At 30.9% G+C, this 23,803-nt stretch overlaps 1 protein-coding gene across 1 annotated transcript in view; it reads left to right on the top strand.

The window, feature by feature from the left end:
- Window positions 1-9,369, top strand: part of LOC129972670 (uncharacterized) — a 28,048-nt gene extending 18,679 nt beyond the window's left edge. The window contains exons 2-3 of the mRNA XM_056086892.1: window positions 8,306-8,418; window positions 9,012-9,369. Of these exons, the coding sequence (XP_055942867.1) occupies window positions 8,306-8,418; window positions 9,012-9,182 (284 nt within the window). The 3' untranslated portion in view covers window positions 9,183-9,369. The remainder of the gene's footprint in view (window positions 1-8,305; window positions 8,419-9,011) is intronic.
- The last annotated feature ends 14,434 nt before the right edge of the window (window positions 9,370-23,803 follow it).

Genomic DNA, 23,803 nt, shown 5'->3' with positions numbered 1-23,803 from the left:
TGGATATCATTTTGTTGCAATGCAAAATAATCATTAATAATAAACTAAAATTTTTATACGTCGAGATATTAATCGTAAATCGTCTAAATTTTTCATCTGAAAGCAAAAATAGAATTTAGAGCACAAATATGAAAGAATATTGTCCAGAAATACAGATAAATTTGAACGTCAAAAGAACAATCGGTAACTTTTTTTAATTATCGAATAAATCTGTTCTTAATAAAAATCGAATTTATCTTCTCTTTCAAAAGAATACTTTTTAAGCCAACAAGTATTAAATATTATGAAATATAAAAAGGAATCGAATATTTTTTTAAATAACGAAAACAGCTTTGTGGAAAATTCGCATTTCGTATGCACTTAATTCTTTATAAAACAGGTCTGCAATTAAAAAAAATTGTATTGTAAATAATTAGTACTTTTGATAGTTTTTTTTTGCTACTAATTAGTTAAGATATAAATGAAAAAAATTTACCACGTAGAGTTTTACCAAAAATCACAAATCTAATGCTTTTGTATATTTAAGAACAATGTAAAATAATTTATATAAACCTCTTAAATATATTTATGGTTTTTAAATAATAATTTACTCTATTATTATCTTAGAAAAAAATACTGATATTTATGTAAAATTTCTCTTTAATCTTGTAATCTGTCTGTTTAAACAATAATAAAGCTGCAGAAATTATATTAAAATCAAATCGCTGGTTTATTCTCCCGCCCCCTCCTTCCCCCCGTCTCATCTTCTGCGTTATTTCTTTTCCTGGCATTTTTTCTACTGCCACTGACGAAATTGAGCATTTTCAGGCGGTTACAGTGCACGTTATGAAGTTCCTCGTTTATTCATTTTAGTCAAAAACTAATTATCTTTCTAACTTAGTTCCACATTTCTAACTTAACGACATGTGAATTGTTTATTTCAGGTTAATAGTAACTTAGGGAAATTGCATATGTTTTAATTATTTTTTACGATTTATGATTTCTCGACACGCTCGTTTGTTCACAATATTATTTAAACAAATGCTTAGTGTTTATAAATAGTGAAAGTAACGAAACAAATTTTTTACACAGATTTAACAAATGACAAACAATGAACTGGCCATTTATAATTGTTAAAGAATTAATAAAGTCATAAGTCATTATTATCATGTGAGAACATGATGTTGTTTTGGTTAGGGGGTTTTGAAGTTCGAAATCGCGTAGGCAATGAATAAAGCATAAATGGCAATTTTCATCATCATTTTTTAATCGCATATATTTATTTTACCTGCTTTTACCAGTATTGCATTATTACTATGTATGCTTCTTTGAAAGCAGATGCGTTTTTAAAAGGTTGACCTGCTTTTACCAGTATTGCTTCATTATTACGTATGCTTCTTTGACAGCAGATGTGTTTTAAAAGGTTGACGTTGAACTATGACATCATAGGCTGTTATTTCATCTAAAAATCGGTCGAGCTCCAAAATTTTGTTTGCCAGCTAGAAAAAGTGAAAATGAAAGTTCAAAAAAAATTATCATTAAATATATATATACTTATATATATAGAGAGAGAGGGGGGGATAGAGACCGATAAAGAAGGCTCGTGAGTGTTTCAAACCGGTTTAAACTGGTTAATGACTTAAATTAAGACAAATAATGACTTAAAAATAATAACACATGATAACTTGAAAGTTCGATCATAGATTTCATTTTAATTTTTTCTTTGCTTTTTACAGCTTATTTACAACTTTACTTTCTTTACTTTTTACAACTTTACTTTCTTTACTTTTTACAACTTTATTTATTTATTAGAAGTTAGGTTAATGTCTTTTTAATCAAACTACCCGCGGCTCATCTCTCAATTCAACGACCCTAGGCAAAAATTAGCCATTACCTATATTTTTGCCAATGCCTCTCATCAGTTCAGTTTTGGGATAAAGTGAAGAATAGTGTGCCCCCGAGTTTGTCGCCAATATTGCAACCCATCGGAACACTCTTCTAGCAACCCTAATGCTGTTTTGTTTACTATTTTTTGCATGGTTTAGTTGTACATAAACTACAACTATATTATGAAAAATGTTATTATTAAATATTAAATGTTATTATGTTAAATATTAAAAAAATATCGATTAAAGATTTTAATTTTGTTTTTTATTATAAAGTTTATTAAATAAAGAAAGTTAAACTTATAATTAAAAGTTATTTTGTTTTTTCTTTTTTTTAATGTGAATACGAACAGAAAATATTTATTATTTTGCAATTTTTAATTGCCAGTATGCGCTTTAAAAAATCGTCTGGAATATATTTTTTAATTAGTTGATGAAGTTGGGAAAAGGATGTTTGTTTCAAATTTTGTATGGAGAATGTTCCGATTGCTTCTTTCTTTTCTTTTGGTTATGTACTGTTTATGTTATCCACACAGTGCTTATGTTCAATGTGCTACCGAAGCTACTAGTTTCCCGCTCCCGCTGCTAGCGAAGCCGTAGGATGTTTCTTTTTTTAAGTTAAAAAAGTTCTGCCCGGTGCCTTCGGCATCTGTAGAAGGCACCGGGCAGTCTGGAAAAAAAAACAATACTTATCAGTAAAAAAGTCCTAATTATATGGCGGGAAAAGGTAACCATAACTGTTCCGCGGAAGTATTTGTTTATTTTGTCCGCCATCTATATTGGCGACTTGGCATTGTTGGCGCAACAGGGGGCACACTATAACTCACTTTTACCCAGTTTTGTATCGTATATAATTCCGAGTTTTGTGTTAAAATGATTTGTTTCTGGTTTCGTATGCGTTGAAGTTGGAAGAAATGTCTTCCAGGGAATGCATTAATGTACCAGATTGCTTCTGTTTTATTTGAGACATATATTCTTTTAAAAAATGGGGGGGGGGGGGTGAAAATGTGTATTTTGTTTAGTTTTGAATGTATCTGGGGGATCAACACAAACTTAAGATCTTAAAAAAAGTAGGTTTTGTTTTTTAAAAAATTTAATCCAAAAGTAGAGTTTAATTTATACCTTTCTGTAAAAACTATACCTTGTTTATCAGAGGAAACAGAGGAGAATCCTACTAAATTTATCAAAATCGGGAAAATGTTTCGAATTCCTTGATAAACAGTTACCGTGTTTATATAAAGCAAGACTGGCGAAATAAGCGTTCGTAGGACCTGGCATCAAGAAAATAACATTTTTAACTTCAAATGGAGGCAAACGGGAGAAAAACTATTAGCAACTAGTTTTCTAGGAAAGCACTATGGCACTAAATATAAATCTATTGTAGAAGAATCTTGGAAATTTCAAGATGTTACTGTGTATTCTGAGATTAAAAGTTCTTTATTAAAAAGTCTGACATGAACTATTATTCTGAAATGGTAGGTTCAATTCGGAAGTAAAAGTAAAAAAAGTAAAGTGAAAGATTTCACTAAAATCTAATGGAAATGATAATGCGATAATGAAAAAGTGAGATATCAACACAATTGCTGGCATTTGCTGAATAATAGAAAGAGAGAATTTTTGGTGAAAATCTCTAAGAATTCTTAGAGATTTAATTCTTTTAAGAACCAACTCTCTAATTCTTTTAATCTCTCTAATTCTTTTAATCTCTCTAATTCTTTTAATCTCTCTAATTCTTTTAAGAACTAGCTCTCTAATTCTTTTAATCTCTCTAATTCTTTTAAGAACCTGCTCTCTAATTCTTTTAATCTCTCTAATTCTTTTAAGAACTAGCTCTCTAATTCTTTTAATCTCTCTAATTCTTTTAAGAACCTGCTCTCTAATTCTTTTAATCTCTCTAATTCTTTTAAGAACTAGCTCTCTAATTCTTTTAAGAACCTGCTCTCTAATTCTTTTAATCTCTCTCATTCTTTTAATCTCTCTAATTCTTTTAAGAACTAGCTCTCTAATTCTTTTAATCCCTCTCATTCTTTTAATCTCTCTAATTCTTTTAAGAACCAGCTCTCTCATTCTTTTAATCTCTCTAATTCTTTTAAGAACCAGCTCTCTCATTCTTTTAATCTCTCTAATTCTTTTAAGAACTAGCTCTCTAATTCTTTTAAGAACTAGCTCTCTAATTCTTTTAAGAACTAGCTCTCTAATTCTTTTAATCACTCTAATTCTTTTAAGAACCAGCTCTCTAATTCTTTTAAGAACCAGCTCTCTAATTCTTTTAATCTCTCTAATTCTTTTAATCTCTCTAATTCTTTTAAGAACTAGCTCTCTAAATCTTTTAATCTCTCTAATTCTTTTAAGAACCAGCTCTCTCATTCTTTTAATCTCTCTAATTCTTTAAGAACCAGCTCTCTAATTCTTTTAAGAACCAGCTCTCTTATTCTTTTAAGAACCAGCTCTCTAATTCTTTTAAGAACCAGCTCTCTAATTCCTTTAAGAAACAGCGGGAGTAGTCGCCCACTCGAGTACTCTAATAAAGGTGTTATACCACAGAACACCTTGCATTACATTGGCGTATCATAGTTAAGAAATAATAATCGTTGGCGTTAATTTAGCATTTCTACTTAATCTATCCTATCATCCTTGGCGATTAAACCCTGATATGCGATTAATAGTTTCCAAAAATAAAATTTGTGTTTTAGACATTTTCTCCAACGGATTAGAATAAAAATTTGATCCAAAACTACAAATTTGTCATAAAATACCATACTGAATTTGATATGTTTAAATCGTTACTACTTGTTTCTAAAAGTGCGGACTGACAGACGGTTAATCCCTTAGCTCAAAATTTGATTAATAGACTATAGATGTTAATTTTCTGTGTATTCTGTTTTATCAATCCAGGTCTCTTAGTTTTGTAATTATATTGTTAATTTATATTCGAACTGCAGTACAGACAGACTTTCTCTGAACTGATTTTGTTCAAAATTTTATAGAAATCTATAAATTCGGTATAAAGAACCGTATACTAATTTTTTTTTCGTCTGGATCAAAGCATTTTTGACTTATGTTTGTCACAGACAGATTTACAGACATGTTCTAAAAATGTGTTTTTCGAACGCAAGCAGGTGTAAAATGTAGAGATTCGTCAAAATCTCGATTTTGAATTTTTTTGACGATTACAATATTCTCTCTATACTACGTATGTGAGAAAGTGAAAAAAGTGAAAAATGATGATTTAAAAATTAGAAAATGTGAAGGCCCTACTGTAAGGAATTGTCACGTTTTCCATAAACTGAATAAATATTTAAATCTTGACATATCTGGCATATAAATGCTAAATATGTATTTCTGAGATGATAAAAGAAAAAGTTAAAAAAGCATCAAAATTGCCTATTTGTGCTATTTTTCAAAAAAAAAAAAAAACGCATAATCGTTTTGTAAAAAAATCTTGCATGAAAGAAACAGATTTCATTTTTTGGAAACAAGACTGAAAGTTACATAAAAATCAGTTTTTTAAATTTTAAAAATTTTAAATGAAATGTACTATCTCAAATTTCAAGTTATCATGTGAGAACATTATTATTTTATAAGTCATTATTTGTCTTAATTAATTTAAATCATTAACCAGTTTAAACCGGTTTTAAACAATTACTCAAGAAGTCTCTATCCTTCTCTGTCTCTCTCGATATATATATATAATTTTTTTTAACTTTCATTTTCAATTTTTCTAGTTGGCAAACAAAGTTTTGGTACTCGACCGATTTTGAGATGAAATAACAGCAATGATGTCATAGTTCTACGTCAAACTTTTAAAAACGCCTCTGCTGTCAAAGAAGCGTACGTAATATTAATGCAATATTGGTAAAAGCAGGTAAAAAAATATATGCCATTAAAAGATGATGATGAAAATTGCCATTTATGCTTTATTCATTGCCTACGAGATTTCGAGCTTCAATATTCATTGCTTACGTGATTTCGAGCTTCAAAACCTTTAACCAAAACGACATCGTGTTCTCACATGATAAAAAAGGACTTTCAAAAAGTATTTTATTACAGACCGGTATAATCATTCCCTCTATTAAAATGCACATTCAAAACCATTAATATTTTTTTCACTGTCTTGCATACAAAATAGAAAAAGTATTGCAATCGTCAAATAATCGTTTGCTTTTGCTTTTTAATAATATTTTAACAAAATAAATATAGTAGCAGTTATAAAATGTCTGAAAAGGAATCGTCTGCTAAAAGTCTATTAACAGATTTAGATTATGATATTTATCGATCGCGTGATCCTTGACGATTTGTTTGAAGATTAATTCCTGGCGGTTGGAAATAAGTTCCCGAAAGCATTTTAGACTTTAACCGAATAAAACCCAAAATTGGACACAAAACTACAATAGCAGACACAAAATTTAAAAATGCATTTAAATTTTATATATTTAAGTCATTGCATTTTTGAGTTATAGGGTTTTTATGTATATGAAAGTACAAATCGACAGATGGTCAATCCTTCGATTTGCACTGCTCCTTTATATGACAAAGCACTGGATTTGTTTTCTTTCTTTTTTTTACTCTTGAATGTTCTCAATGAAAATTCAATTTTAAACCCAAGATAGACCAGAAAAAATAGTTCCTCCAGTATATAGAATATAAAATAAAACAATGACATCACATCTCAGTACATTAGTAAAGAAACAGACGAAAAAGAAAGAGAGCGGATATATATTTTCTTTAATTCCATACTGACTAGTTTGATGTTTTTGGCTTCTTTGGGAACATCTAAGGACCATACTATAGTATTTAGCACTGTATTGAAAATGGTTCAATTGTAAGGTTGGGTTCATTTTAATTCTGCTTCTAAATTATTCCATTCAAATCTTAAGATAATTTTTCAGATAAAGCCTTTGAAGTACTTTTGCCATTCAAATTTTAAGATAAATCTTGCCTTTGTGTTTAAAGCCTTTGCTTTTGTTTAGTACGGATAATTATAATAAACATCTCATAGAACAACTAGAAAACTGGTTTTTTGTAGCACTCCAGTTGTTTTGTCAGTTGTTAAGCATAACAAATTAAAACACATACTGCACGCGACTGAGAAGCCACTTGATGCTATTCATGAACTGCTTATTGCTGAGAGAACAGTGAGCACTGAAACTTTATGGCCGCTGCGGTCACCAAGTTTAACGACATGTGACTTTTATTTATAGACTACGTTAAGAGAAAGCTGTATCAAAAGAAATCAATGAACTAAAAGAGAATGTCAGACAATGCATTAACAATATTACGGCGGAGAAATTTTAGGTCGTTATTGACTGGTATTTGTTAAATCGTGAACAAGGATTTGCCTGTTTGAGTAAACCATTTTCAAATTGAAAATTAGTAGAAGTGTGTTAGTCCACAGTAGATCACTATAAATGGTTTTGGAAACATTCTTTAGTGGCCCAAAACTGAATCTAAAAAAGAACTTAATTTAATCATTAATTTATTATGTAATCCTATTTTATTCTAAATTGATATGCCAATTTTTATAGGGTAGGAAATTTGTGAAAATTCGCTGAAAGTTTCATAATAATCTAAAGTTTGAAAGTAATCAGCAATACCAAAGACCCTGTTCCCCGGCCCCAACCATTGATTCAATTTCTTCAATTTCCATTTTATATTACTTTTCATGATCACTAAATAAACCATTAATAATCGTCTGCCCCTTTCTCTTCCATCGTCTTCCATTTTTACTTCAAATCGAACAAACACTACTTAGTTGTGTAATCTCTACGAAGAGCCCTCCAGCTGCAACTACTGTACCGATTTTCTTGATTTGATTTAATATGAAAACTCATGACCTTTGGAATGCGTCAATAGTAGTTTCCTGTCCCCTACCGTTCTCATTTCTCGAGAAATACTGAAAAATTTTACTTGGCTTATGGATATCATCATAGAACTAATTACTCCGACCCTCCCGAAGGTACATGGAAAAACTTGAATGACCGGATCGTCGTGACAGCAACTCTGGTTGAGTCCTAAGGGTCATCAACGGTCACGGTATAACCCTTCCCTAAGGAAGTACGTTCCGTCATCGATGGGAGATAGCCACCCCCACCTGTTCGTGTACCCACAAGAGCGACGAGAACCAACCACCATGTCGGAAGATTATCATCCTCAATTATGAAATGCCCCCCCTAGAACATGGCGTATGATATAAAGAAAACTTTCTTGGCTACATTTCATGGCTTTCGTTCAGCTTTTGGCGAATTTTTATTAGCGAAATTTTGTTTTCCATTCTACACAAACCTATTATTATTCTAAAATTCTCTCTCCTATTATTATTCTTCACGAAACGAAACAAATTACTCTATTTTCTCATCATAAATTAGTGGTATGGCTGTAACGGATAAGTAACAATTATTTTTAGTTGGGTTTATTTACATTTTTTTTCTTTTATTTTGTAGAGGCATGGGGTTTGGCGTGGATTGTGACTTTGCTTTGGCTGGTGGTGAACGCTGATGAGGACGTCACGAAAAGGGCCTACATGGACAATTCCATAGACTCGTACTTCAGCGAGGTGAGTATACCATATATTACCCTATTCGGTGTACTATACGATTCAATAAAAATTTAACAATTTAAAGAAGAAAAAAACTGTGTTTTTAATTTAATTGAAATCTTACGTTAATACTTGGGTGTATCGTCTAACGCTCCATTTCTGCTAACCGTAAACTATCAGCTGTAAAATGATTTTTTAATAGGGTTGCCAACACTTTACTGCACGAATGGTGGCAAATTCAAATCTTGTGTTAATTTTGGGACATTCGTTAAGTTCCGATGCATTTTTCTTCAACGTGATTGTTACAACGGGTCTTTGTGAATTTTAGCAAAAGAGCATTTTAAATTTAAGTACAGAAATGCTTAACATTAGATTTAGGAGCGAACTATTATGACTAATTTTAGGCTTGCAGTAAAAGAAATAAAATATAAAATTTTAGCTTCGAATTGTCTTAAATTTAGATCATCCATGAAGGGAAGCTCCGTTTCAAATGTATTTGCATTTCTGAACGAGACATATCAACTAATTCTCACCAATCTAATGAAACATTTCTTAGCATTTCATCAATGTACTACTTCATTGAACTTTTTCTTCCAATTTCTTTATTCCAGAGAACCTGCTGGTGGAATGAAGTTTGCAAGCGGGAGTTCCAGGTTCGATTCCGCTGTCGTTGTCCAAGATGGTCATTTTGCAGATCACCGGGAAGATATTACGACGCCCATTGCTCCATCACCAGAACCGGTTACATCTGGTTGCAAAACGAACCGGATCCAGATGACTGAACCAGTCTTCCTGTCAATGATTATTTAGATATACCTTGTAATTAATAAAATCAGACGATCTTTTTTGATTCAAAAGCCAGTTAAAAGTTTTAATGGTAGATACAAAAAAACTAAGCACATTTTATTTTGTTTTGTCCGATCTCATAAAAGAGCATCCTCTTTGTGCTTGTGAATTGTGCTGTAAATAAACATCGTTCAAAAATCTAGTATTTTTCATTTCTGTTGTGTTTGTAATTTTTTTTCATAAATATCACTAAATACGTTGAACAAACTTGTTAAGCCTACTTTTTAAACTCTGTAAAAGAGTATTGATTAAATTTTTTAACTTACAATATACATTATACAAATATACATTCCCAGGATCTGGAATGTACATTGACATATCTTTTTACTAGTAAAATAATATTTCGGGAGTCCCTTCTTCTTTCTTTCACATTTTAAGACAAGATATTCTCTATTTAGTTTAATTTAATCTTTTAAATAGCAAATATTACGACAAAATAAAAAGCAAAATATTTAAATACAGTACACTCCCGAGCCTATCCGGCCTAGTTTTCTTTTATCGTAACTAAATGAGGAAGGCAAGGTATTTCAGAAGAAGTCATTTATTAAGGACTTTTTCAAAAATTAGAAACTGTAAGTTTTGACTCTTATGTTAAGGTTACCTTTTCATACCTGTGAAATCGTTTATCAGTGAAAAATAAAATCAATTTGACTCAATTTTTTAAGGATTAGGCCTACAAATTACATTAGGTTTTGCTTATATTTCCTACATTTAAGTTGGGCATTACAGAATTTATGTTAAAGCGTAAACAGTTTATATCCTTTAACTTACTTTTTCTCCAATAAATTCTTAAAAGGTGCAGTATATAAACATACATAAACTACCGGTGCAGAGCCTTCTATTTTTACTCGAAACGTTACCGACAACTGCTTCTATGATTCACCGGGTCGCGACCGAGTTCCCATCCTACATGGTTTGAGATAAATGGAGGGCTTAGTAGTCAATAAGAAGTGAGAAAATAATATTATAATAGTGATTTTGGTATAAGAACTTCGTTCTTTTACTACTGGTGGGCAAAGATACGAGTTTAAAAAACTCCGGACTTTACGTTATCCGGTCTGCTCTTCCGGCACATTAGGCCGGATACTCGGGAATGTATGGTAATTATAAAAAGGGAGAAATTCGCTTTCTGGGAACTTAAATACAGAGTTTTGCTAGTGTTTTTCCCCGTGAGTCAATCAACCAACAGTTAAAAAAGATTTAGATCATACTTATATTTAAGGAAATCTGAAAACATGAAAAGAAATCTGAGAGCTATTGTCCAGAAATTTAGACGATATACTTAATTTAAATTTCAAAATACTCTCAAACATGGCTCTTGGAAATAAAATAAAACCTCAAAATTAGATTATGAATGAAAATATCGCAATATATCTCGAGGGTTGGACCCTTTTCCTAGATATTGTGAGACCCATAGGCAGTTAAGATTGGTTAATCTGCATTTCGCATGTATTATGACGCCATCATTCATAGAAAATCAAACGAAAAGAACATCGCTATTTTAACGTAGAAGAAATGAAGTCCATGTTGTCATGACAACGTTATAAACAATCGTTTGGTACTTAATGTATTTCTATCTCGGTTTTGAAGAATATTATTAAATTTAAGAGAAATCGTTTGATAATTCACAAAGTCTGAAACTGTAGTTTTGCGATGAAGATTTTTATTTAAGAATGTAAGTGCCTTGAAAAATTAGCGAAATATTAACATATCTGTTACTCAGCAACGAAGATTCAAAATAATTTGCAACTAATAATTTTACTAGACCATAGTGTATTAATATATGATAAAAATGAGATACATGCCTGAAAACCGAAATTTTTGTTCTTGGTGTCCCAAATTTTTATCCTAAGTGACGGCAACTTATTCTATTATTGTATGTAATTTTGAAATAATACTTTTCTCATTAAATAATTTTTTCATTAGAAAGAAACTGGCAGCTAATAAATCAAATAAATAAAAAATATGCAAAATATTAACGCCAGACTTTTTCCTTTCTTGTATATACCGGAGAGCAGATAACTGAAGTGAAATATTTCGACTTATAATAGACACTAACTCATCTCTTATGAGTACCAAAGTCATAAAAAATTCTTATCCAAATATCGTCAGTGTCTATACATAGCAATTGCCCCTTTAGAAGAAGAAGTGTTCATAATCAGTCTGTAAGTTCTTTTCTAATACATGAATATCCCACCTCGAGATTAATTAAAGAAATTATGGAACTCTTACTTTGATATCAATTGTTTATTCATTCATTACGGTAAAAATCTATTAAACTCAAGGACAGGAAGATATATTAGAAGTAATGCAGAAAGTTAATTCCTTAACGGAACCTGTCACGTGACCGTGAATTGGCCCCATTGCATTGAATCTTTTTATGCAACTAAGAAATTGATTCCTTAATAGTTTTCTAAAACCATTTCTGATTTTATTACTTAGTTATTTGACAAACTTCTGAAACTTTTTTAAAAAACATGAAAGTGCTTTTTCAAGTTTTACTGTAAAACTTAATGAAAAGAGAATATTTGACAGTTTTGAACAAGTTGCTTTATTTCTATCGTTATTAAGATTGGTTCGGTATCTCATCTTCTAATATCCTTCTTTAAGTTATAAAAGATATTACTTCATTTCTTTACATAATGTTGAACATAACTAGCAAAACAGTACGAATGTCGAATACTGCCTTTGGACAATCACTATTACTGCAACTCGATTAACTCTACTTTCCGTATATAAAAGGTGGTACAACTTTTAAGGACAAATTATATCACTGTGACTTGAATGTGACATCCACTTGATGAAAGTGAGACCTATCACCATGGTAACGACGTCAACAAGAATAATTAAATACTTTTCGCATTTTTTATTCCTTTTTAGGTAAATTTTATTCATTCAAAAAAATGAAAATTTCCAAAATAGACTTTCTGTAAGTTTTACAGCCAAAACAAAATAATCCTGCAAAACATTTTCTCTTAGCCTGATTTATTCAAAAGGTCAACACTGAAATAAATTCAGAATATTTCAAAGATAAAAATTAATTTTGTTCGCTCATTTGTACTGTATTAAAAATTAAAAACACAGAAGTCTATTAATAATAAGTTAATATTAATTAACTTATATATTAATTAAGTAATAATATTATATTAATAATATTAATATAATATTATTACAAGTCTATAATCTTTTTAAAGTTTTATTAAAGATTACTTTATACAATCTATTTATTTAAAAGATATGACATGCTTTATTAAATATTTTCAGAGTTTTTTAAAATCCTTCAGAAATAAATTACTTTTTTTTCACATTTATACAAGTTGCACTCCTTTAGCTAATTTTAAGTTTTTCTAATTCTAAAGACCAGAATCATCTGTTTAATTACTCATTCTTCTGAATTTTTCAAGCAGAACAAAAAATAAAATAAAATAATAAATGATGAATTATACTAATTAATATACATTACAAAATCGGATTAATGTAATGTCACATCATTAAAAGTATTAATTTACAAAATATTGGCAACAAAAAATTTCACCTTCAAATGAAGGAAATTGCCTTATTGTAATCCAAATATGTAAAAGAACTAAGCAAAAACACCAAGAGTTTATCACAAAACTACAGAAACTCTTTGCAGACGATAGATTAAATTGATGCATTCCATAATTCCATCATGAGTTTCAAAATCAAATGCTTAAGAATTGAACATTTTCAAACATTCAACAAATCAACTGATGTGCAACATTTTATGATATATTGATACAATAAAATCTTGTTTTTAACAATTTTCGAATTTAACATTTTACCCCATAAAACATCATTCTTGATTGTTCCCAAAAATTTACTATAAAAGTCACAGATTTAACGTTATTACTTTGAAATATTTTCTTACATATAAGTTTCTTCAGAAATGAATTCAGTGCAATTATTCTAAAGTCGTCAGTAATTATGATGAAAAAAAAAGAAATCCTTCTTGCCAATATGTGCAATACAATGTTCGGAATTCGCCCAACCTTATCATTGTGTCCTTGTATTAAAATTGGAAAGATTCCCTCCCCCTGTCTCTTTGATCATATGAAGACAAAGGACGGATTTTTAGAAATTTTGTTCACCCAGGAAGCAATATTTAGTTGCTGTAATTGCGATTTTGAAAACTGACATTATTTCGAGACTTTTCGTTATCTTTGGTTGCTTAAGTTATGGCATCAAAAGGAAACCAACTTTCTTTGTTGAAAAATGCAGAGGTGATAAAAAACAAGTAATATATAAAAAAAAATTTAAGACAATTCCTACTTAGGTCAACAAAAAAATTATTTTAATTACTTTCTATTAAATAATTTAAATTAATATAAATATGTATATACATATGACATAATTACAATATTATGGTAAAAATTTTTTATTGAATTCCTACTTATTTTCTTATATTATTTACATATATTTTCTATGATCGGGTGTCGCGTTAATAATCTCAGAGCTTGGCGACCATTTGGCGACATGGCTACGGATTTGACGATTTTGGCGACCAAATAGAAATTACTCGACAAATTTAATTAATTAATTAATATTTGAAAAAACTGTATTAACATCAAGTGTCATCCACTACAAGTTTAAAAAAATGTATTTGAACTTGAGTGGATGAATAAAAAGTATTTTATTAACTACTGAAAATTTGAACAAGATATATAAATATATATATATATATATATAGGGATAGTGTGGACTAATAGTAGGAATTGAAAAAAACTAAAAAAAACTAAATTATTTTATTATGTATTGCAAACGATTTTAAACAAACAGATGTTGTAAAGCAATCTTTGGAAAAAAAATTAGGGGAAAGGCGCACGTCAAAAAAAAAGAAGAAAAGAAAAGAAAAACGGTACAATTCGGTTTCAACGGTGACCAAAAAACGCCAAGAAAAAATTTCGCCAAATTATAAAAATAAACTCAAGTGCATTATTATTTATTATGAAAAATTGTCAACGTGCGAATCGCATGCTGCCAATTAAAATCGCCAAATTGCCGAGATTTTATTCTGGCGCTCTTTGGTCGCCGTAACAACCGACAAATACCAAAAAAACTTCAAAATCGTCACTTTTAAAAAATGGAAATTTCCTTGTTTCAATGATACTAAAGAGCTCGTTCAATAAACATTACTATGAAGAGTTCCAATTTGAAAGAAAGGGCTATAGAAATTGCTTCTAAACTGGTATTCTTAGATTCAATTTACATATTTTAAGAAAAAAGACATTTAAGAAATATACGTTTTAAGGGGGGGAACAATTTTTCCTACAAGTTTGTTCGAGGTGAATCTGCAGCAGCCGATTCCAACAATATTCAAGAATTGAAAGAAAAAACATTATCATCTTTGATACAATAATATTCTAGCAAAAACATTTTCAATGTTGACCAGACATTTCTCTTCCTGATAGCATTCTTGCAGTGAAGGGTGAGAGCTGTCATGTTGGAGAACTAACTAAACTGCGATTGACTATTTTACTGTGAACCACCAATTCATAAGGGAATAAAAAGTTAATGTTTTTTCACACTCAACGCTCACACACTTTATTAAAACTCTCTCTCTCTCTGCCGATAGCTACAAAAACTCACAAGATGGCGTTGGTGTCGCAACATACCACCCACCTTGAAATATTACATTTCAAAATAATAACACTGAACATCAATACAAAATATATCACACCAAAAAAATAATTATAATATAATACAAATTACACTAAATCACTATACCATATTACATTGATTAAATTCCATTATCCATTAGGTAATTTACACAATTTTGTAATAGCTCTTTTGAAAACACCATTCTGTGTTTTCACATCACAAGCTCTTACGTTACCATCCTTACCGTGGTAAATATTCAAAATACGACCAATGGCCCATTTGGTACTCGGTAAATTTTCCTCTTTCAACAGTACCAAATCACCTATCTTAACATTGGTTTTAATTATTTTCCATTTCGTGCGATTTTGTAAATGGCTTAAATAGGTAATATGCCAACGTTTCCAAATAAGTTGGACAATTTTCGTCACTCTTTGCCACAATTTTAACCTATTAGTGTCTATACTTGTAATATCTGGTTCAATTATTGCATTGATAGGCCTGCCTATTAAAAAATGTGCAGGGGTCAAGACCCCTGCACATTAAGTCATCTGTATCTGAGGACAATGGTGATAATGGTCTGGAATTTAGAATTCCTTCTATTTGATTTGTAACTGTTAAAAATTCCTCATAAGTTAAACTAGCGTTACCTACTACACGTTTAAGATGGTACTTAAAGGACTTCACTCCGGCCTCCCAAAGGCCTCCAAAATTGGGTGAACGGGGTAGAATAAATTTCCATTTAACTCCTTCTGAGAGTAAATACTCAGCAAGAATTTTATCTTGATCAATTACAATCTCAAGTAATCTCTTAATTTCCCTATTCGCTCCAATAAAAGTTTGAGCATTATCCGAATAAATTTTTGATGATTTGCCTCTCCTTGCAAAAAATCTTTTTAGTGTAGCAATAAAAGCTTCACTCGTTAAGTCACTCACAATCTCTAGATGAATTGCTTTGGTTACAAAGCATATAAAAATACACACACAGACTTTGTTTAAAACACCTTTCCTCTGATTGTGATATTTTATGAAGAATGGTCCACAAAAATCAACTCCACTCTCATTGAATGGATAGTTAGGTGTTACTCGATCTCTCGGCAAATCTCCCATTATCTGGTCTAACGTAACAGGTTTAGCCTTAAAACACACAATACATGAATGAACTATTTTTTTACACAAATCACGACAACTTATAATCCAATATTTTTGACGTATGAGATATAACAATAATTGTGGTGAAGCACGCAAATTTTTTAGATTAAAATGTTCTACAATTAAATAAGACAATCTATGATTTTTAGATAAAAGAATTGGAAATTTACTATCAAAATCTAAATCACTGTGGGTAAGTCTTACACCAATTCTCAAAATGCCATTTTCATCCAAAAAGGGAAATAAATTTTTTACCTGACTATCAGTATTGACAAAACCTGATACCTTGAGAGACTTAATTTCTTTGTGAAAGTCTTCCTCTTGAACAATTTTAAGGAGCTTTATTTCAGATTCCTTTAATTCGACAGCTTTTAAGATTCCAAAATTCTTATGAAAATTAACTCTACAGTTGTTCAAGAACCTGTAAATATAACTTAATATCCTAATTAAACGAAAATAATTATTACTTAAACCAATTATATCATGCACAAAATTGTTCACTTTAGCATTAAGATAAACAAAGTTATTAGATCCACTAAATTTAAAACGTTCTAGTTCATGCTGTATCACTCTCTGGTTGGTCTTAAACTCGGATTGGAACTTTTCAATGGAACTCACTGGTGGTGGCACCCTAGAAGACATGTCCTCAGTGGACAAGAGTGGAGGTCCACTCCACCATAATGAACTGTGGTGCTGGCTTGATGGCTCGAGACCTCTGGAAATGAGGTCAGCCAGGTTTTGAGACGAGGGATGCTCTGCAGATGTCAGCTGTTGAATGGTGGAAACTCGATTTACCACAAAGAACTTTAGCATGTTAGGGTCTTTTTAGATTCATGCTAAAACGATTGTTGAATCACTCCACAGATACGTTGGAGGTGAATCAACTTGTAAAGCAATCACAACTCGTTTCATCAGCTTTGATAAGAAGACGGCGGCACACAGTTCAAGCCGCGGTATTGTGACACTTTTAACGGGTGAAACTCTGCTTTTGCTCGTCACAAGTTTCACTGTTGGTATGCCGTTTGACGAATAAGAACGACAGTATATCACTGCCCCGTAACACTTTTTGAAGCGTCGGCAAAACCGTGTAATTCAATCCTCGTCGCATGTGGATACTCAATACACCTTTCAATACAGATACTTTTTATATTCTTGAAAACTTCAAGAAACTGGTGCCATTCTTTGACTCTTTCAGGTAGCAACTCATCCATCCAATCAATTTTAAGACTCCAAAGGTTCTGCATTAAGATCTTGACTTTCGCGACTACTGGACCAAGTAGTCCCAGTGGGTCGAAAAGTCTAGCAATAGTTGAAAGAACACATCTCTTGTTGTAAGAATTCTTTAAATAGACTGCAACTCTGAAAACAAAACAGTCCTCTAGTGACTTCCAGGACACTCCTAACGTCTTTGTCTCGATGAGATTTTCAAAGTCATATCCTCCATCGATATTTGAAGCCATTTCTAAATGGCTGCTAGACCGCTTGTGAAGCTGCATTTCTCCTTTTGCCAATATACCAGAAAGTTGACTCTTCAGTTCCTTAGCTTCCTCTAAAGAAGATGCGCCGCAAAGAGCGTCATCCATGTAAAAGTTCTGTCTAAGAATTGGTGCAGCCAAGGGAAAGTTCTTCTCTTCATCCTTAGACAGTTGCAACAGTACTCTTGTTGCTAAAAAGGGAGCACTCACTGTCCCAAAAGTCACTGTTTTCAGCTCAAAAGTTTTTACTCGATCATCAAGATTTTCTTTCCATAAAATTCTCAGCAATGGTTGCTGGCTCTCGTGCATGAGTATCATACAATACATCATTTTTACATCGGCTGTAAAGGCATAAGGATGTTCTCTGAATTTTATCATGATTGCAAATAAGTCATCTTGCACAAGTCCTCCGTTATATTGCAACGAATTGAGCGACAATCCATTACTTGTCGGATTCGACGCCACCCTCAATTTAGTGGTACTTTTTTGTGGCCGATATACGTCATGGTGTGGCATATAATAACTTATTTCTGAATTATCCTCCTCAGTGATTATTTCTTTCATGTGTCCTAAATGTTCATATTCGTGTATGAAACCTTTATATAACTTTAGGTATTGAGGATCTCTCTCTAACCTAATCCACAATGCATCCAATCGTTTGAGAGCTATGTCCCTTGATTCACCTAAACATTTCGGATCATCTCTAAAGGGCATTTTAACTATGTACCGTCCCTCAACATCCCTTGAATGCGTTTTGACGAAATGCTCCTCACACAAAACTGCCTCTTTATTTTTGGTTCGTTCTAAATCAACATTTTCTTAAGGTATCCCCTTCTTTAATTAATCCACAATGTACTTTTAACTCACTATTTAGACAACTACTACTACCTGAAGCCACGAACCCAAACACTGTATTTTGGAAAATAAGATTAGAATTTTGAGAATAAATTTGCCCGCTACGTAATAACTCATAGAATATTTCCGCACCCAATAAACAATCAATGGGATCTGGAACATAAAAAGTATCATCTACCAAATTAATGTTCTCAGGAATTTGTCCTTCCACATTTAAAAATTTAACTGGAGTTAAATCAGTAATTTTCTCTACTATTAACATATTTATTTCTCTTTTAAAACTATTATCGGAATTTGAAATGACCGCACTTACGCAATTTTTAACACACATGGAAGAATCATTTAAACACGTTACTAGAATATTTACTTTTTCTTTTTTCAATACCAATTTGTCTGCACATTTCCTGCTCATAAGATGAGTCATCGTTCCGACGTCTAATAAACATCTGACCTCCTGCCAAAAACCAAACGTATCTCGAATGAAACATTTAACAGTGCTCAAAAGGATTGTTTTACTCTTTTCATTTTTGTTTATGGCGAATATCGATTTATGAGCATATCCCGCACTATCTGGCGTCTGTAAAGTTGAGGAGACAGGGGGGCAAGAGGGGTGAAATACTTTCGTATTCTCATTAAGCGATAACCCTGAACTATTGGTTATCTCTATTTGATGCGCAATAATAGAATCACTTTCATTTTGATGATTTATTTTATGTCTCGGGAAATGGAGAATAGTATGATGCTTTCGGTTTCATAATTTACAAGTTTTTGCTGAACATTTTTCTTTTAAACAAAAAAAGCAAAGGCGCGGTTTTTTAACTATCTCAACTCTTTCTTCAACAGGAAGTTGTTTAAATTTTGCACAAAAAGGGATTGTGTGATTTTCAAAACAGAATGAACACTTTGACTCATTAACATCGGACAAAAAAATACTTGTAACATTTTTATGATACTTTTTTTCTAACATGTTTTTAATGAATCTGTTTTGTTTAAAAGCTGAATTCGACTCATTTTTATTCGAACCGTTTGATGATACAAACAAATCCAACTCGCGACCTAAATGTTGTGGTTTGTACCAATCTTCCCCTTGTTTAATGCTGATATAACTCATTAACTCCTGATCAAGGGAATTAAATATTTGATCTGATACTATTAACTGGCACAAATCATTAAATTCATTTACGTTTCTCAATTGACAATAGTATTCGAACATAGAGGCAACTCTAGATGCAAATTGAACATAGTTTTCTGTCGCTAATTTTTGAGCTTTTCGAAACTGATATAGACACTCTTGAGGAGTAGGCTGAAATTGCTTTAACACTAACTCTTTAATCTTTTCATAATTTTCCAGTTCCTCCTCCTTAACGTAAACCATTAAATTTCCTACTCTTTCTCCTAAAATATTTAATAAAATTTCGGCTTTAAATTCTTCTGCGAAATTTTTAGTTTTGAAAGCTTTTTCTATTGACTGAAAGAACAAATTGAATGCTTCTGTTTTAGAAGGGACAGGAATCGTCAAAGTCTTTACACTTTTAATTAAGTTTTCTATACTAAAAGACTCAACATCTATCTTTTTTACTTGTTCTGGAGCCATTTTACTCTTGGCATATGTTAGCTCAAACTCTTTATTAAGCTGCTCTAGTTTAACTTTTTCTAATTCTAATTTAAGTTTTTCTTGGTCAATTTGAGATTTTTCGTTATCTTTTTTAGATCTCTTTTCTTCTAAAACATAATTAATAACACTTTGAATAAATTCGTTATCTGTTTTGAAAACGTCACTACTCTCAATTATTGTTCTTAAATCTAAAATTTTTGGATTCACTGGTAACTCTAATCCTAACTCTTCAGCGACAAGCACAAGCTTGTCTTTTTTAAGATTTTTAAGCAAAGGCATTCTACAAGTATATTAGTTTGAAAACGAATATACTAGAGAGCAGTTCCCTACGAACCAAGGGAACTGCTCTCACCCGGAATTGGACACTGCACTCTTGATTGCACTCGTAATCACTCAAAAACACAATTCTTCACCAAATAAACCTCCGGTTTAGATTACACTAACACTTTTCACAATTGGAAAGAACCATCGTTCTTACGCACATAGAACACACACGCTTTTTTCGCTCCGGCTCGGAGTGGCCATGTTTTTTCACACTCAACGCTCACAACACACACTTTATGAAAACTCTCTCTCTCTCTCTCTCTCTCTCTCTCTCTCTCTCTGTCGATAGCTACAAAAACTCACAAGATGGCGTTGGCGTCTCAACAGTTACTACCATTAGTTGTTGAAGAATAAAAAATAAAAAAACGACGTTTCAAGAGAGTGAAATACTTTCCTACTGAACATGTTTCAAACTAAAACTCTTGCATGACAAGAACAGTTTTTGAAAACTATCTTCGCAAAGTGGATAGACAACCCTAGTCGCACACAAATATTGTACAATATTGTATGACATTGATCAATATTCGTAATATTGTATAATATTGTTGAATATTTATTTATATCATAAAATATAGCACAATATTATTCAACAGGCTGTGTTACCTGGGAAACGCGCTTACAGAAATGAAAAAATCCACATTGTAAATATAAAATTACATAATATATGAGAGAAATTTTTCCCTGCCGATAGCGCGAGCAAAACTAATCAATCTTGCGATTTTCGGATTATACGATCGTTTAAAGTACACTATTGAAACCAACTTCAGAAAAGTACTCTGGAGGCAAGGAAAAGTCAGAAGACGAACCAGAAGTACTTCATATGATTTCTTCAGCGATGAAGAGAGTCGACAATAAATGCATCTCAAATTCATTTGTAAAAAATGATTTTCCGGGGATCAAAGATAATGAATTTTAAAATCAAAATTCTAATGAAATTGATGAATTATTTTAATTTTCAGATGATTTTAAGGATTATTTAGTTTCTGATATATCTGATTTTACGTCAAAAATTCGGACTCTAAATAAATTTATAGATACAAAATCAGATATTTCGGGCAATGATTAAGATTGCCATGAAGGAAATTGAATTCTCACGGTGAAAGCGCTCAATCAGTCTTTGAAAATAGTGAAAGCGTTCATTTCAAATAATGAAAACCAAGAGAAAAGTTTGAAAAAACTCATATGAATTAAGAATGCGATTTGCAATATAGTTGATAAAAACAAGGCATATACCTTTTTAAACGTATACCCAAGACATATGCCCAGCATATAAACAAGACATATACCCAACATATAAACAAGATATATACCCAAAACATATTTCTTTTTAAAATAATTTAAAAAGTTATGTCCAAACCATTGTAAAGATAAAAATAAAAGTACGTATTCTAAATTAGTCGTAATTTCATGGTCAGTGCTTTGCTTTTGTTGTACCCCAATTTGGCATTTCTCCGGTCATAATCCGGTCCGGCGTTAATTTCTTTTCGAACCCTTGAATAAGCGAGTTCGCAAATTGTAAAGATTAAGTCTATGGCAAAGGATACCGACGTGCTCTGATTGGTTTCAGCGTTGGCATCTTTTTGGCAATGTTTTGCACTCATAATAGTGTAGTTTTCACTTATTTGGCTCAAACCTTGTACCTTTCATTAGTTTTATGGAAGATACGAGTGAATATCAACACGATCTAATTTTTATTAATATAATTGTTTTCTCTAAATATTACTAGTAATACTACTAATACTAATTAATAATAATAATAAAATATTGCTAATAATACTAGTAATACAAGTACTAATGTTGTTATGCACAGAAGTATAAAAACTATATGAAAGTAATTACTCAACATATGATGCAGCAATTAAATAATTCTTATTTTCCTATGATTTTCGCGCCTTTATTAGATAATTTATGCAGTCTTTGAAACTTGTTGCTGAACGTTTGTTACTTTCCCATCAACTACATATGGGGAGATGATTACTTAATACCCAAAACGTATAAATATTTAAGCTTTAATGGAATATGTGATTTCGTAGCTAATTTTTTTAGTTATATCAAAATAATATTAAGAAGAAAAACACACAAAAAATGTTTTTAATAAATTGTAATTTTTATATTTCTTGAATTTAGGTTTCAGGATTTGATCGGCTGTATATGAGTTCCAGATTAATATTACATGTAAACCGTAAAAAATATGGGGGGGATAAATTTACAGATTTTATTTATTTTTATAAAAATATATTTCAGTATGGCATCTTTTTGGCAAAATATTGCCAAAAAGATGCCAAGGCTTAAACCAATCAGAGCACGTCGGTATCCTTTGCTATAGACTTAGTCTGTACAATTTGCGAACTCGCCTTAAATAACATTAAATTGAGATTGCATGGCATGTGGCGATTATATATCAAATGCAATATACGGTGTTTTCAATTTATCATATATTTATTTCTTATACCTCAAACAATTCCAAAAAGTTGATAGAATATTGAGCATGTACTATTAAAAATTATTGAAATATTTCTTTTTAATTTCCAGCTTTATTATTAAATATTGTATTGTCTGCATTACAGGAAAATAAAATTATTACCTGTAAATGAAGACCCAAAGTTTCTTCGTAAATAACAATCATACTAACTCAGCGAAATTTGAGATCTGTTAAGGTGCATTTTACATCATTTGTCATTACTTGCTTATACTTAAGCTTGAAAGTTCATTTTTTTGTAGGCTCATACTTCTTTTTCTGCTTTAATAATTAAAAACATTTAATTTTTCATCCACCTTGAAATATAAATAAAAGATTAAAAAAATTATAAAATATTACGATGAATGGATATAAGAATTAAGGAGAGCATTAATCATCATGAAATGGCTGCAAATGTTTTTATATGGACCTTATTCAGTTATTTCTTTCATTCAATGAAGTAAAATTATTTAAATTGACGTTCAGATTACAAAACAAGATAGGAAATTGGAAAATTCTGTTCTAATAGAACTGCATTTCAAGGCACTGAATAAATACATTACGTCATTCATCTTTAAAAATTAGATTATATATATATATATATATATATATATATATATATATATATATATATATATATATTTCATCCATCTAATGCTTCTTTCTAATCGTACAGAGACGGGGAAAAAATAACAGATATTTAGAAAAAATATTTAAAAATAAGAATAACAAAAATATGTGTTATTCATTAAATTTAGGATTAGGCATTTCTATTTATAATGATATTGGGGACTTCTTGTAATGTCAGTCATGACAGTAGTCATCTGATTTCTACTTTACCATAAAACATTCATTCTCCAGGCGACATCTATTGAAAAGATATAGAACTAAAATCCAAACTTTAAATAAATTACATTTTTTTTTATTTCATTTAATTTAGAAAATAATTTACTTAAATAAATAAATTAAATCTTTTAAATAAAATAAAATTTAAATATATAAATTTAAGTACGCTTTACTTAAATAAATAAATTAAGTATTAATTATGATAGATAATTTTTA

The sequence above is a fragment of the Argiope bruennichi genome, chromosome 6 (genome assembly GCF_947563725.1).
Source record: "Argiope bruennichi chromosome 6, qqArgBrue1.1, whole genome shotgun sequence".
In the NCBI taxonomy this organism is placed as follows: Eukaryota; Metazoa; Arthropoda; class Arachnida; order Araneae; family Araneidae; genus Argiope; species Argiope bruennichi.
Note: the sequence above shows the minus strand (reverse complement) of the source record. Positions and strands in the feature narration are given on the sequence as shown.